At 38.3% G+C, this 17,570-nt stretch overlaps 1 protein-coding gene across 1 annotated transcript; it reads left to right on the top strand.

Moving 5' to 3' along the window:
• Positions 1 to 3,417: 3,417 nt before the first annotated feature.
• Positions 3,418 to 16,545, top strand: LOC107192299. The gene is made up of 8 exons (XM_015581514.1): positions 3,418 to 3,697; positions 4,525 to 4,795; positions 10,271 to 10,935; positions 11,927 to 13,056; positions 13,125 to 13,195; positions 14,130 to 14,328; positions 14,408 to 14,659; positions 15,532 to 16,545. Exons 1-8 carry the CDS (start codon positions 3,418 to 3,420, stop codon positions 16,543 to 16,545), a joined length of 3,882 nt encoding a protein of 1,293 aa, XP_015437000.1.
• The last annotated feature ends 1,025 nt before the right edge of the window (positions 16,546 to 17,570 follow it).

Raw genomic sequence — 17,570 nt, 5'->3', positions numbered from 1 at the left:
TTGAAAATGTCCTTTTAAGAAAAACGCATTTAAAGTTTCATATTCGATTTACATGTAAAGAATATTTTTTGTAAATTTACGTAGTCCTCTGTTTCAAGCCCAAATAGTAAAACTCCTTTTATATATGCCGCTTTCAAAATGTCAATTTGATGTTGCCGAGTTTTTCAAAATTTCTAATTAGAGAAAACCCTTTAATTGACGCACAGGAAAAGTAGTTGCTCTGCGACGTGTGGCCGTTGGTGGCACGCCGATTATTCGACGAATCGATGTAGCAACGGGCAACTTTTGCATTTAAGGACTAAAACAGTGGTCGAAGTATAAAAAAAGTCGATCGATATCGTACATACATTTTGCGCAACGAAGTTAAATTTAACTCGCTGCGGCGTCCGGATACGACTACTAAATAAATAGGTGAGCAGGAAGTGTAACGGGTACTTCAGCGAATACAGCGTATTTTACTAAATAAATAGATGTCCAGCAAGTATAACAGATACTTCGACGAATACAGCGAATTTGACTAAATACATAAATGTTCAGCAAGTAAAACAAGAGCTTCAGTCAGTACAGTGAATTTCACAAAAATATGTAGAAATACAATTTTTATTGGCGGATGAGAATACACTGGTGTTCTATAGTATTGCACGAACGTCATTTTTATCGGAATCTGGTCGAATAAGAATAAGGGTAGGGACTTGTGGTAAGTGGCGATAAGTATAAGAACAGAGTAAGAACTGTGAAGTGAGAAACGAATTTGCTATGCATTTGCTGTGTATATTGCAATAGGCGTGCAATACGTTGGAACACCAGTGTAGTAGAAAAAGATATCGATTTTTATTCAAGGCCTACAGCTTACAGCCTGTAAGTTACAGGGAGCTGCGAAGTGACTAGCCGATTCTCCGGACCTAGTTCTGTGAAGTTTTCATCTGTGGGATAAACTGAAACATACTGTGCACTGTGAAAAACCTACAGTACCGTTCATAAGAAAGTTTATCGAGGTACACGCTGCCAAAAATCAAGTTTATAAGTGTAATTTAACACGGATGCAATAGATTTAAGAGTGACAAACAGTTTATTGGCTTGATGTGTACATATATTATAAAAAGAGTGTATGAAAATTAAAATGTATGTACTACTCTTATGATACAAATAGAAATAAATACAAAAACTTATTTAAAAAATAATAGTCTGAAATACAACTTGTCGTTGCTATACTTTGTGTATTTGCTATTAAAGCGTGTAATTATATATAATAATAATATATACTTATATTATTGTTATAGAAGAAGTTGTAAAGCTGCATCACCCTTCAACCTATTTCGCATCAATGGACAAATATTTGAGTCGCTTTTTCGTCTTTAAAGTGGTACAAGGTGCAAGCCCACTTTTCTTTATTTCGAGATATTTAATGTTTTGAATTTTAGCCTATTTAAAAATTTTGTTAAAGGTTAATAAACTTGTTTTATACTTCTAAGATTTCAGACATGTTTAGTTGTATTATACAACCACATTTACAAATATTCTTTTATTCTTCATCTTCAGATTAAAATATTTCGAGACTACATAATCTGCATGGCACATTGTTTAGGTCGTTGAATTTGACGTATCTTCTGTAAGAATATAGAAATAATATAAAATACCATGTTAATACCGATATGTATGTATATCCATATAATATAACATGTATATACGCATTTCATTTCTTTTTCGTTTAATTCATTGAATCATAAATAGGTTACATAATTACATATGTACATACTCGTTTCTTTCGTGCTTCATTTTAAATAAAAAAGTGTTAGAAATATAATTTGAACGAGACACGTGCTTTCAGTTTGCTTTATTCTTCAATTCTCCTTGCTTTGTCTCCTTGGCCCGTATTTATGTTCCGTTCGCACTCCTTCCTCTTCCCTTTCACACATCATTCGTCCAATCACTCACACCTTACCTATTACTCGATCTCATTCGTTCTCATTTATTCGGCGCGCATTCCTTCCGCATTCAAACATTCTTTTTCGCTACAAAAGAATGTTTTATTTCTACCGAAGAAGTTACAAACACATTATTTATGGAAGTATTGAAACAAATTCCGCTCGTGTGAAACATTCAGTCATCATACATAATTAAAATCATATTTTTATTTGTTATTTGTAGAAAATTATTAAAGTATAAATATGTTCCACACAGGGGGCTATGGGTCACACGTAACCCGGTTCCGCTTACAAAGCGTCTTTTAATTATTCATTATTAGACTGCGAATGTTTGTGCAAATTCACGATTTAAAACAATATATAAATGTCAAAATGGATAGAAAATTTCTTGAACTAGGTGTCTTAATATGTTCAAAATAATATGTAAATACCGTTAAGTTTCATTGAAGTCGGTATTTTACTGCAATTTGGCATGTTAAAATAAGCCGGCTGAGTGAGATAATTTATTTTTTTCGAGTTGATCGAATTTATTGTCCCTTTGGCCACTGCGCGATACCCAGTCAACAATCAAGAGAAACAGAGAATAGCAGCCCGAAAGTGGTAACAGAAGGGGGAGGGTTGTACCCAGAAAAGAGAAAGAGAAAAAAATTCATTTTCCGTTCTTCCCTGTCTGTCTCCGCGGCGAACATTTTATCCGCAAGCTGCGCCGGACGAGTGCGTCCTAGTCGGCCAATTGCGAGGGGTTTCCCTAACAAGAACTTTTCTAGAAGAGGGAACGGACACGAGCGTTGTGCACGCGACACGCGAGATTCCTTCCTTCGTCTCTCGCTTCACTTTTCGCGCGGCCGCGTCACGATCCGCTTTCTGGCACGTGTCCAAAGCGACACAGTTCGATTCAGACAGAACTACGTTGTCCGATCGATCTACGCGGAAACACATCACTTCTTCTTACAATTCACCTATCCCGTCAACATTGTTCGTTTCCGTTACCATCCAGTGGCCCCTTGCTTACACCCGCTTCTCAGATCATTCGTGTGGCCTCCTGAAAGTCGTATCGAAACGGAAGAAGGAACGTTTTACGGTAGTGGGTTCACGCGTCCAGGTGAAACGGTGGACGTCGAATGACCACGGGACACGTTGCCGGTGTGCAATTCATCATCGATGGAGAACCACGAGCATTGTCGCAGAAATCGTTAATGAAGAGGATAGCAGATGGAAACCGCGAACGGCTGATGGTAACCAGGACAATTACCCATCGATCCACGCGCCCCCTCACGCCCCCGCAGGTTTTCTCTTCCGCTTTCCCGAGTGCATCGGTCCCATGTCTCGTTATTCATGACCGTGATCGCGAATCTTCTCGCGAGATGGCGTTCACGGGATCCACGCGACTCTTGCGAGACTACAATTTGGAGGAGGACAATTGACCAGCTGGATCCACGTTTATCCGAGTACATCAAGTTCATCTTTGTTTAGCCGAGAAGCTAATAAAGATATGAAAGAACACGATGGCTCTCAGCCGGATGATCCTCCGGCGAAGTATAAAGGTAGACCGAAGAAGCGTGAAACGATCCCAGGATTGTTCGCAGCAAGCTGCTGGCCAAGGGTGATGATATCCCGCGATAACAAAATCGGCAGAAAAATGGAGAGACCGGCAGATATCGCGACGTTCACATTTTACGAAGGATCATCGGGCGGTGAGCGGGCCCAGGACGAAGATGACGGGGGTGAAGAGGGCGACCGTGTCGTGGAGCACCTTTACTGCGAAGAGAATGGTACAGACTTTCGATAGAAATCGTCAATGCACAGAATTGCCGCAACTTCTCCACCTGTAAAGTCGTTCCGTACGAGATGTGTGAAAGTATTTGTCTTTATCTGGGTCGTGTCAATGTGACGTTCCAAAAGTTACACGATTGAAGGGTTAATGTGTGCGCGTGTGTGTGTAAATTGATTTGCTGTATGAATTAATGAAATTAATTAATACATAACAGTCCGTTGTTTCGTTAGAAATTTCCTTCGAGATCTGGTGAACAGACGAATGATGCAATTCTGAGGTCTTTTGTGATCAAAAAATTATAATTATTAGATAACACTGTTTGGTTTATTTCGTTCATATGCACTTACAGATGAATCACCATTTCTTCAATTTACATTTATAATTTTAACGAATTTCAAATATCAAAATTTGATTCGCTGTACCTATTACAAATATGCGCACATGAATTTTGCCATAATTCCATCGAGTGGAATGCACGATTTTGTGCACACGGACTGTATCATAAGGTGACCCTCATCCGTCCCATGTGTCAATTTGACACATTTTTCTCGTAAGATATAATGTTATTCTATCATGTACAGGTAAATTTACTGTGGCTCTGTGACTTTCATTTTAAAGAAGTTGCAAATTTAATCACTTATCTCTTCATGATATTAATTTGTTACCACTGCGTCAATTTAACACGGAGGGACAAATTACGTTGGGAAAATTGGGGATGAATGAGGGTTAAATGAAATGCGCAAATTCGTGTACACTGATTGCGTCGTAACTTGAATGCCATGTACAAGTATGTACACACGAACCGTAATGTGTTAAATTTTTAAGGTGAGCAGGGAGTCTGCTTGATCACTAGCTCCAGTGGGATCGGGGATGATCTAGGGACTGGGAAAGCTTCGGAAGATGATGGAGAGGGACCGAAGAAAGTCGATGAACTGGTGAGAAAGAAGAATTTTGTTGGATCGACGATGAAACACGTGAACTCTAAGTCGGACGATCGAGAAATACCGATTTTTGTTGATCTCACCACCGACGAGAAGAACACGTGGAAGCAGACGATCCTGAAGCGATCGTTCGATGACGTGAAGACACCGACGGAGGTGAATGAAGAAAACGGAAATGGGAATTGTTCCACAACCATTATGATAGGTACAAAATTAAATTATTTAATCTTCTTTTTTTTGTTCCTCGAAAAACTTTCGTTTTTAGGGTAACCATCGTTTTTTACCGTAGATAAATAATCGAGCTACTTGAATCATTTTTACTGTGATATTGGGTAAATTGTACCAATAAAAAACCATCATTAACTCTCGGAATTCTAGCCAGCGATTTAATACCATCACATTCTAATTAACTATACTAAATTTACAATAAAAATTACAATGTAATTGTAACTGTGCCGCAATTATATTATAATTATAACTTAGATTTTGTAATTAGATTTTTGCCCAACTCTGGGTATGATGCATCATAAGATACTTTTTTTCTAGCGTTTTAAAGATACGTATAGCTTGATCAGTATGCTACGTCAGAAAAAACTTAGAAAGGGGGAATCGGAGATTATTTACAATACGAATATGTTATTATGTATTATCAAAGTTATGTGCTAGTTAAGTACAGTTACTAACGAAAATATCTGCTTAACTCATACGGAAGATATTCCACATATGTACTTACTTACCGTTAGAATTACAAATATTAATTACAGTTTGTTTTAGTATAAATCTTCATTAATAAACTTTAATGTGAGGTGCACTCATTCGAGAAATTGTGCATTTTTTATTTAAAGAAGTAATTTAAATAAGTATCGGTAGAAGTTGCAAAAGAAGGCATGCCATAGCATACATCCAAAGTTACTAATTATTTTATACAAAGTTATCTAACATTGAATTATATCTGCGTCGGATGTCCCCGCAATTTTACTATAAGTCTTAGATTTTCCTTTTCACTGAAACTTATTTTAACAACACTTTTTCAACTCTCGTGCACCGTTCAAAAATCTGTTAACTTGTCGATCCCTTCAAGTAAATCGAATCAAAGTTGAAATAAAATCGGGAAAATATATAGACCTGTCACTAAATTGTAACATAAGTTCTCTGTCAATATCAAATTGATTCACCAACTTTGACACTAACAATAGGCGTAATTAATAATTGAGTCTCAATGTCGGGTCAAATTAATCCGAGTAGTGTACAATGATGAAATAAACCGCACATAATTTCTTAATTGAATGCATCCGAATCGAAGGTATGCTTATCAACGTTTAGACTGCTGCAAATTTGTATTATTAATTCTGACTTTAACGTTATTTACATTCTTAAAGTATGCCGTACGTATGGAATGGATGAATCCTTATCTGAGTAACTGTATAAACATTTGAATTGCGTATAAACATTAGCAGTCAGTATATTGTTACCACTGACAAAGAACGAGCGTTTCCATAAGTCATTACCAGTCTGCAAAGTTTCGCAAGCAGTATGTAAAAGGGAACTTCTCAAGAATAACCGTATGGCATATGTTTCTTCGTGAAATCGATATGGGGCTGTCTACCCTTAACATGTTCACTGTCCAGCGAATCTTCTATATACATATGTCTCGCAGTGACAAACTATAGTATTTTTCATTAGTTTGTAGTAGAGGAAGAAATCGGGTACTGGATCAGAATTTGAACTCGGATCTTTCGCTTTCCGGGCGACAGCTTCGACCACATTTTTCTTTCTTTTTTCTTTAAGGATACATTCTCTGATGTAAACGTTGTAAAAAAACGGCTTTTTAAGGGTTTTTGTAAAAGAAAACTGTAACACATAGACTAAACCATCGGTCTAGGGTTTATTACTATATATTTTAAGATATGAAAAAATTGTTTACGTTATTTTGTTTAATATAGGGGAAAGGTGTCTAAAACGATCCCTCGAGGTAAAATGATTCCTGGCTACCCTGTAGTTATTAGAGGTGCTATATCGTAATGTCGTTCTACAATAGTTCTCCCTGCAACATCACTAGTCGTTGCTCGAAGTGCCATGTGAATATCAGTGCTCTGTGTGTTGTCCACAAGAAAAATGTAGAATTACTGCAATTTATCTAAGATAAGGTCTTTTTCAATGTTGTGTAACTTTTGCCATAAACGGTTTAATATGACAGCTGCTTATTGCGCGGATTTAACCGCAATTCAATAATAAGTTAATTAATGTTTTGTTACCGCATGTGATAAGTTGATGTTATATTCAACCACTGAATGTGAGTTGGGTGTTTGGGGTCATATGATCCCTCTCTAGTAGGATAAAATAATCCCCGGAATCATTTTACCCATATGCTATATTATTGTGTTTTGTTTTAGTTACAACCACAGTTGGGCAGAATTTTATTCGAATAATACACAGTGAAAAGCAGCAGTATCTAAGGATATCGTTCTGAGCTTTAAACAGTTAATGAGATTAAATAATTGTTCGACAAATGTCGATTCATTCATAAAGAAGTATTATTTTATTATAAAAATTGAAATTTCCACGTTTAAACAATTAGAAATGACTTTTGAATTTTTTATTCGTTATTCGAAACTTTTTATCTAGATAATGAATTTGCCCATCTGTGGTTACAACAATGCCCAGTCAGTATGAAGGATCAAAGCTGTTTTTATTTAAATAAAATGTAAGAAATGAAATGCTTTTTAATGTTCGTCGTAGTTACTATCAATAGGTATAAAATGATCGCCGGGGATCTTTTTATACACATACATTACAAAATGATCCTAAAGTATGCCTTCAAAGAAATGTGAATAAAAAATATAATTGATCACGTAGCTAAATTTTATTTAAGCCAATGGTAAGATAGATAGACTAACTTACAAAAACTACTTTACTTTTATTTAAATAATGAGTATTTGTATTTTTTATATAAATTACGCCTTAAAGGGATCGTTTTAGACACCTTTCCCCTACATGGTGAACCACTAAACGTGATCAGTTTAGATTATTCTGCTGCTAGCTGTTTGATCGAAAATTTGTTTGCATGCTTAACCATCAGTGCGGACGTCATAAATAGAACTAAGCAATCGTTTCTAAACAGTTTACGCGAGTGTATTGCAGCTGATGGACACGATTTTGAACATCGTTTAAATTAAGGTAAACGATATTTTCTTAATGTTTCTTTAGTTTAGAAGAAAAAAAATTAATTGTTATGATGCTTGCCGAATTTGTCTCAACATCCGCTAAAAGATGGGTATAAATAAATTGTAAGTTTATCTATAAAAAAGTGAAGGTGGCCTTGAAAACTCTGGAGAAAAAGGGATAGAAGCTCTCCTTGAATTATGTTATATTAGTCAAAAATGTTTTCGATCGAACAGCTAGCAGTGGAATAATCCAATCTGATCATTTTTCGTGGTTCACCCTGTATAGGGCAAAAACCAGCAATGACTATTTTGGCGTTAAAAAACGGATGCCCAAACGGTGTACCTAAACATTCGAGATCCACTCGTCTGAAATTAAAAAACCAAAGTTTTTCTCAAAATTCATAAGGATGGTTATTGCATCAAGCACTCTTATTGAAAAATAATGAAAATTCGCTGATTGGGGCCTGGTGTTGTGAAAGTGTTCGAAAAATAGATAATCTTTTCATTAGAATCTTAAATAAAAAATGTATTTATTAACCCAAACTTCTGAATCTGCTTGATACGACAATGACTATGCCTATAAGTTTTAAGAAAAACTTAAGTTTTTTTACTTGACATGAGTAGATCTTGAGATTTTTAGTATACCATTTACGCATCCGTTTTTCTAAACGTCTCTACCATTGCTGGTTTTTGCCCTATATATTAAACAAAATAACATAAAAAAAACTTTTCATCTCTTAAAATGTACAGTAATAAATCCTAGAGTGCTGTATACTCTGTGTTATAGTTTTCTTTTACAAAAATCCTAAAAAAAAACTTTTTTCTACAGCATTCACAACAAAATGTACCCATAAATACGGTAAAACGTCGATTATCTCAAATATCGTTTATATCAGAACACAGAACGAGTCAGGAATATTTTTTAGAAGTATGTACTGTAAAAAAAGCATGGGAACGAGCGTGCAACGGCTCTATTAACAATAGAGTACACAGGATTTGAAGTATGTAGAGATAATCTATGATATAAATTTGTAAACCAAATTGTCGACGTGTTAAACTTTGGTTCTTGGCTTTGGTTAATGCTGATTATTCGGAAAACCGCTTGTCCGAATTGATTTGTCTGCATATTAGTTAATCCGTATAGAATAATCGGCGTTCCACTGTATATACATTTTTTGGTAGTATAAAAGTACAGTAATTACACAGAATGTCCTAGAATAAGTGAGAAATATTTCAGAGCTGACTCAACACATCTAAACAGAAACAAAAGTTCATATAAACATATGTCCTATTTGACTTTCTTTTCGAGTTATAGCGGATTTGATTTTTAAAAATCTCTATTTACCTACGTTCATAAAAGATGTAGAAATGATTTCCTCCCATCTGAATATAATCCTGCAGACGTTTTATCGATGTCTGTCTCACTATGTAAAAAAACATGTCGCGTGTTCACACGCGATGTATTTCAACAATCTCGAAACGCAATGCTCTTGAGACTCGTACAATACTACTACTTCTACTCATAAGATACTAAGACGTAGTACATATTTACAGCATTAGACCACAATGTTGTGCGAAGGATATCGAGATTTGTTTGTACACAATTCGGAGGAATTGAGTGACACTACGTTTATCTAACGAAAGAATTCCATATTGCGATACAAAATTCGTTATAACTCAAAACAAAGTCGAATAGGATATACGTTTACCTGAACTTTTTTAATTGTTTTGATGTGCTGATGTCACTCCTAAAATATTTCGCACTTAATCTGACACGCCCAGCATTATAATGTTCCTAAACGTGCAGAGAAAATAACACCCGGAAATTCACTTGTGCAGACTACAGATTACATGTAAGTACGCGTAGTGTAAGATTTAGTGAGTAATTGCGCAAGTACCAAGTAATCTGCAGTTCGACTCCGCTTGGAACACTTTAATCCTTTACTACCAGCCCTAAATACATCGAATATGCGAAAAATTCCACGGCCGTTGATCTGAACGTATACAAACGGAGCCGACATATCGGCCCGTGGCAGTTTTCGCATAGGTACCGAAGGCCGATAGATCGGCCTACTGGCAGCCAAAGGGTTAACGCTTAGAAATATGATTACCCACCCACCGGTTTATTATATTTGTTGTCTCTTCAAAAATACGTTAGGCACCGAGTGTTAGGTTATGATTAGACTACGAAAGTTTATGCAAAGTGAGAAGTTCGAATATCAATATCTAAAAATTAAAATTGGGCAAAATTTTGAATTCTGTACAGGAAGCTTTACTATATCAACAATTGCACATAAATAGTACTTACATTTTTTGGAAACTTTATTTTGCATTTTCCAAGCTAAGAGACACTATAAATTCATAAACATTCACAGTCTGGTTATGATCCACCGGTGTGAGCCATGGAATTCTGAATGTGCTAACGCACAACTTACTTCATACTACTTACTACATGTTGCCATTCATGATTTCAGAACCCCGGATTATGATAGCGGACAGCTCGAGCAAGTCAAGTAGCACCGGAAGCGGAAGCCTGGCAACCGCCTTGTCCGACCGTGGACCATGCTTGATCCCGATGCAGCCGAATCGTTCTCTGCCGATTCGTCCGGCTCCGTTGCCCACGCGATCCTTTCGCAAAGATGGCCGATCGTTGGTAATTCTGTCGCGGCCGGTCAGGCTGGACGTGGTCGAAGTTGAGCCAGTTAAGTCGACTGCAGCGACATCGAACACAGAGATCCCTAACGAGAAAGACGAGACACCTGCGATAACTGTCGATGCCTCGTTGACGGAGACGCCGGTTTCGGGCGATTACATCCTCCCACTGATTTCCAACGCGGGAAGTCGCGGTGGAATGAAAAGGAAGGTAAACGATGATGCTGATCAGTCGCAAGATACCGTCAAAGAGAGCAGTAAGAAGAGAAAGTCGCAGGAGGCGGACTCAAGCCAGGGAAGAGAGAACTCCGTGAAGAATTCTGTAAACGAGTTTCTGAGGACCTTCTGCGTGTCGAATGACAATGGCGGGACGCGGGATGTATACGGCGACAAGTGCGCCAAAGTTGTGTCGACGACCAGGGAGGACAGCTGCGTGAAAGTGGTGCCTCCGTTGAGACTGAAGAAAGTTGCACGCACGAGTAAGAATAACTTGCAGATAAGATTCTTCATCAGTCCCTGTAAAATGAGTTTCAATTTCGAGTAGGAAATGGTCGAAAGTTAGAGAGGATTTTTAAATGAGTATCTAGGGAATGGCACCGACGAGGTATAAGAATTGATCTTTCATCTTATGGGATTTGTGACCCACCTAAACTGTAGTACCGACATCTCAAAAAGCCTGTGATTTTAGCGACCTCTACGTTATGAGAACGATGAATCTGCAGTGGGTAGTGACACTAAAATGGAAATGGGGCGACGTCGCCCCAGAAAAGTGGGCCGAAAAAATACATTGGATGAAATGTCTACTCCTATACCTCGTCTGTAGTAATGGTCACCGACGGCGAGACTGGGAAACGAGTACGAACCCTGGAGATATGCAACCTGGGTAGGTGAAAATGCGGTTACCTGACTTAAGGGGGTACTCTAACGTGTGATTCCAGACAGAGATGTTTCTACAGTCATTTCTTTAAATACATCCTTAAAAAATTATTCGTTAAATAGGTGATCGTAGGACTTTTTCTAGTAAATGAATGCACTTTGATGTGGTGTTTAAGATCATGTTATAATGAATTCTTCTGGGCGGTGTACAAGATTCATGTAAAATTATTCATTTGTATAAAAAAATCCAGTAGCTTTCTAATGCAGAATGCTGTACCAACTTTTGTGCAATTTCCACGTGGAAAGTTTAGGCTGTTATTGTATTTTTAGTGAAGTAATTATAGAAATAGTCTAATCTAATAAAGTGACATCTGTGGAGAACATATTCTTACATGGTTCAGTTATCGAGTACATTTGTTCGAACGCAGTTATGTACGGAACACGGTTTCCTATATAGACGGTTTCTATCTACGTAATCTTTTCTAATTTCCACATAAAATCCTTCGGATGCCGATTCTAAGAAAAAGCACTTTTAAAATTAATAGGAATAAATGTACTCTCCAGTACTTTCAAACACTTCGTTCTCGATTACAGAGACGGTAAAGGACAAGAGTTCCAAGATCGTGGCAGAATCCGGGCAGGAATCAAATTACAAGATCATCAGAGGCAAGACATCTCGTTCGCGAATGACACCGAGCCCCAGTACTTGGAACGGCTTGCTCCACGAAAAAGATACTAATTTGGAGTCTCTGAAAAACGACAGCTGCAAACTAAAGTATCGTCGTAACAGACTGAAACAGAAGCTCAGGGAATTAAGGGGCAAAGCTCTGGATCTAGCCAAGCACATGGCGAACGACTCCAGTTCCCAGCAGAACACTCGACTGAGACAGGTAATGAACCGATACGAGAAACAGATCGAGAATCTGTCTAAACTGCACAGCAAGCTGTCCGCGGCGCTGTCGGGTTCCGGTGAAGTGACCGACGTCAACGACAACGCCACGTGTCCGCCGGACGAGGGATATCTATTTGTTGAACTGAACGTGAATGATAAAGGATCCATGAAAGTTAAATCTCCGGCTTCCTCCCCCGAACCACCGAAATTGTCTCCTCGATTTCCGGTAACTTACACCGACATACTGCCCGAGGAGGTCAGAAACAGTCCTCCGGTTCTACCCAGAGTTTGCCTAACAATTTCATCCAGTCAGGACGACGAGTTCCAGGTGTCCGAAAGTAAAATCTGGACGGAGGGCGAGGAATCAAAGAAACAGACGATTTCCAGTCATTCCATTCACAACAGTTCCATAGGCGAAGCATCTGCTGACCTGGAGGAGTGTATACGAACCGCGGGAAACAGTCTGACGAACTCAATAGCAGATGATTTCGATGTGGACAAAAGGTCTTTGGATCATTCTGACAACGTTGTGTCACTGTTTGACAATAATCAGTTTGACGGAGAGGAAATGAAAGATCAAAATTGTATGGAAGAGCTTTCTCCGGGTCGATTGGTGATACAGGAGGATGAGAGGATCGATTCCATTGGCTTTCCGAATTCAGGGCCAGTCATCAGCTCTGTGACTAGCGGTCTGGATGCGGCTGCCACTGTTTCTGCTAGCGAGATATTCGAATCTACTGGTGGCAATGAAGTTCTACAACCTAATTCTTATGGATCCAGTCAGAAGGAACCGTTCGCGGAAGCTGATGAAGCCTGTCAGAGTGTCCAGAAGGTATGAAATTTGAAACATTATCCTTCAACGCAGACCAAAATATTTAATTGTGATGTGTATTTATGTAGGTCACTTCAAGCTCCGGCTTGGTCATTCAGGTTGGACCAGTGGAACCTCCATTGAGACAAGAAGCTGTTATGTAAGTAAGAAAGTCGACAATACAGCGTGTTAAGAAAAACGTGAGACATTTTCAGAGAGTGGATTGCAGACATTGAAACAGTGAGAAAAGTTTATCTGCAGGCATGTCTGATTTTGTTTCAGTCGTTGATTCTGCGCAATTTTTTATTTCCTATAAACACGGAGATACATGCAGAACTATCAGTTTTAATGCTCGGCTAATTATGCATGGGCGTATCCAGGTTATCAGTCAGGGGGGAAGGGGGCAAGAATATTAACACATCGACTACCACAGTGAACAAGGCTGTACGTAGCCAGACACACTTTATTTTGTTTTTAAAGTCATAAATCGTTTAAAATGTATGCAGTTTGTTAATAGAGGCTGTTGGTCATGTTTCAAATTATATTGCAATAGAAAATGTTACGCACAAATTTTGTAACTCTGGGAAGGGAGGGGGGTGGGGCAAAATCCAATTTCGGAGCAAGTGGCCCCCCTGCCCTCCTTGGCTACGCCCATGCAGCTGTGCCCGTGTCCAGTTTGACCCGAGTTTTCTTGAGCTTCGTCTAAGTTAACAATTTACGATAAGTAATTTAAGTTGGTTTTCGTTTATATTGTATTATCTTGGGGGAAAAAGACAAGAATTTCTCAAAGAAACATGTTTTAAATGTATTTAAGACGAATGATATATGAGGGTCTAAGCGAATCCTGGCTCCTTTGTCTGTATTATTGTCAAAACTGACCATCTTCTAACAATTAGAGGCTAATCGACGTTTATGCAACGAATATTACAGTGTTCTTACAGGGGTTATTTCACCAAAAGGTCAACCTGCGAGTTTAACTTTCTTCTTACTGTTTTGACGTCCAGAAACCACTCTTGTGAAACTATACCAACTTTTATTAGCACCCTGTATTTTCCAGTTGCCATGTTTATACTTAAATTATTATTGGTTAACAGACAGCAACAGAACTGCAAAGCAGAGAAATCGAACATCGATGCTGTCCAAGGGAACACGAATAACTACTCTATCACTGAACAGTTTCCAACCCTTGGTAACTGGGTGGCTCGAATGTCCAGTAAACAATCTGTGAAGACTAGATCCAAATTGCAACAGGACGGAACTGCATCGTTTGGATCAACAGAAAACTCTGCCCGAGTGAGAGTGGTTCTTTTTTCTTTTTTACTACAAAATTAATTCTCGTACGATTCACATTATCAATATCAATTGGTTTTAGCAGCTGGCTGGGTCTGAGGCGCAGAAGATAATTGGTCCCAATGCGACCAACGATATCATGAACACGACATCTCAATATGGTAATGAAAGGTGGCAGTATTACCATCATCAGCACCAGCAACAGCGACAGCAACAATTGCTACAACACGTTGCATCGGTGACTCTTGGGCAATCGGTGCCGACGGTTTCTCCTTTCCGGCCTAGCATTTGTCCACCCATTCCTATAAATCAATATTATTCGAACAATTATGCCGTGAGTAGAAAAGATCAGTAATTATTGTAATAAACAGCCAAATCTATATTCTTCATTAAAGAGGTATTCGTTTCCTTGAGGTAAAAAATAGGTGATTCTTTTTTCAAGAAACTAGAAAGTATTTGTAACTGGAATTTTGACCGTATATTTAAATATTTTAAAAAGAAATGTGTGAATTTTTATGATAAAAAAGTTCAATATTAAGAAAGTTACAAGTTGAAATATGAACCTTTTTTTTCTTTCAAAGTAATTGAACAATTGACTGGAAATTATGTATACGTGATACGACCATACGTTTATAATTCATAGCGGACTTACAAAACTTATCTATTACTTGATGTTAGAAGTGAATGAAAGTTGAAAAATTGATATTTGTGTTTTTATGCACTGCCACATGACTTTATCTATCTTATTCTAAATAGTTGTGTCATTGGATATAAAGACAAGTTTGTAAATTGGAAATAATTTTAAATTTCTCATTGTAGGTCACTATAAAAATTGTTATTGTAGTCATGGCAAAAATTAAGGCTCATGTTTCAACTGATAACTTTTTTTAGTATTGAATTTCGTTTACTGTAAACATTCAGAGTTATTCCTTAAACATATCCATATGCAGCCAAAGTTACATATTAAAATGTATTTTAATTTCTAAAAAGGAAATCACGAACCTTTGAGCGCAAAAATGATAAATGCTGCCTTAAGATCATTACGTTACGAATAAACTAAAGGCTCCGTCATATATTATTAATACGTAGGTGTTTCTTGTAGAATAATGTCTATATATAATTTTTATTTGATATCATACTATATGTATAACAAAATGTCGTCGTATTCTTTTCCAGTCCACTGTAAGAATTTCTCCAATTTTGCAGATTGACCCCTACAATGGAACCGCCCTTGGTTACCATCCAGGAATCTGCCCTTACGGCCCATATCCATACCACTCGCGACTGCATCCAGCAACGCTGTCAAGCTACCATTTTCCCATGCAAGAAAGTCTTCGACCGCATCAACATCTAGACAGACGTTTCCCTCCTCTGCAAGAGACTATGATGAAGTATCCCCCGCCTGCAACGAGCAACCAGACACACTCAACACACTCGACCGCTTTAGCTCACGACCACCATAGAGGGTCTAGCTTACCATCGCTTTTTTTATCACCTACATCATTGTCCTCGCCGCAGCAAACTCTGCCCAGAGCACCCGTGCCCGGATATCCCGCAAGCAACCAATTTCCGCAGAACAGAATGATCCCTGACGTGGTGGCTGCTGCAGCAGCGGCTGCAGTTGTCGCGGCGGCCTCTTTGGATAGGCAACATGAAACTCTGGCGTGCAACAGAAGCGAAACAGACATGTCCACCGCCGCTATAGGGAACGTGATAACCACGGAGACCCCTCGCGTGGCGAGCTCCAACAAACAAGAGACGCCTCGCTTGCCCAGTCAGTCGCAGAACACTAGTTTCACCGAAGAAGCTCACGAGAATGTGGCCAAGTATCAACAGATGCAGAATTTTTTGTTTGATCGACTGGAGCTCGTTAAAACAACGGACAGCTTCATTCAACAGAACCCAACCTGCGACGGCCAGCCACCAATCTCATCTATCGTCCCCACGACACCGTATAGGATCTTAGTCCCCCAAATGACCAGAGCTATGCCCGTAAACGAAGCCAGAAACTGCGAGACTCCACATCTGGGCAAGGTGGATCGAAGTCCCCGCAGCCTGCACAATCTAGCTTGCTCGAACTGCGGAGTCATCGGGCCTAAGTTCAAGTGTCTCGGCTGTGAGACGGTCTTTTACTGCAATGAACGGTGCCAAGAGAAACACTGGAATATTCATGTTCAGTGGTGTCCGAAAAGAATGCCAAAATTAAAGAAAGTTACATGAGATTCGTCGATCCTACGTTCGGGAGCGTCGATTTCGAACGGTGCCTTTTGAAAAATCTGTAGCTGTCTCTTGTAATGCGTACAGTGACGCAACGAACTGACGTTTTGATACTATCCTACTTGAATCTAAAAGTAGTAGTACTTGGTTGCTGCGAAAGTTCTGACCCTTTCGAAGTTAGCTAACAGTTTTATTATTATAAAAACAGTGCTTTGGGTTGCATCATATTTGTCAACTAGATTTCATGGTACTCTGTTACAGTCAGTTTCTTAATGTGTATTAGACTCCCTCTTTACTTTCTGAGAAAGTAATGGAGAGAATTTATGCAGCAACCCAATAGAACTGTTAGAACATATCATGGAGTGTAGGAGCTCTTTTTATATAAGACAGTTGTATGTCTCGTTGAGAATTGAATATCTTAACACAAATGACAATGGCGGGTAATCGTGGTGTTTATATGTTTTTTTATAGTTTTTCTTGATGTCTCTGTGATTTAAACATACACACAAACGTGAAGAAAGACTGTCTCTCTGTGACGATGGGCGAATATAGAAGAATAATTTACATTGTGCTGGCTATTTAAAGCGATGTATAATTTTAGAATTTTTAGAACTTTGGATACCTTTTTCTGAGAGTAAATTCAGACCATGCTCTGTATATGGCTGTGTTTGTGTAAATGCTTTTGATAATTGGAATACTTTAAGGTACATTCTCAGTAGATGCCAATATATTAGACTTTAGACAATTGCTATAATTACTTCACTCACAATTATAATAAGAACCTGAACATTTCACAACTGTGCAAACAGCGCAGAAATTAATAGCACGACATTCTGGATTATAGTTTTATTGGTTCTTTTCATTCAGATGAACAATTCTGCATAAATCTTGTATACCATCCAGAATGGTTCATCAGGATAGGGTTTCAAATACCATATCAAAGTGCATTCTTCTATTGGAAAGAAACCCCATAATCTTACATTTAACAGATAATTTTTACTAACTGTCTAAGAGGCATGTAATCTCGT

This window comes from Dufourea novaeangliae, unplaced genomic scaffold (assembly GCF_001272555.1).
Source record: "Dufourea novaeangliae isolate 0120121106 unplaced genomic scaffold, ASM127255v1 scaffold323, whole genome shotgun sequence".
In the NCBI taxonomy this organism is placed as follows: domain Eukaryota; kingdom Metazoa; phylum Arthropoda; class Insecta; order Hymenoptera; family Halictidae; genus Dufourea; species Dufourea novaeangliae.
The sequence above is the reverse complement of the archived record's forward strand: the minus strand, read 5'-3'. Positions and strand labels throughout refer to the sequence as shown.

Bases quoted from the DNA above. Each gene is read 5' to 3' on its own strand.
- LOC107192299 (XM_015581514.1), top strand. From the start codon at position 3,418: ATGAAAGAACACGATGGCTCTCAGCCGGATGATCCTCCGGCGAAGTAT. The intron at 13,196-14,129 runs GTAAGTAAGAAA...ATTGGTTAACAG, and splicing joins TTGAGACAAGAAGCTGTTAT to ACAGCAACAGAACTGCAAAG. The intron at 14,329-14,407 runs GTGAGAGTGGTT...AATTGGTTTTAG, and splicing joins CAACAGAAAACTCTGCCCGA to CAGCTGGCTGGGTCTGAGGC.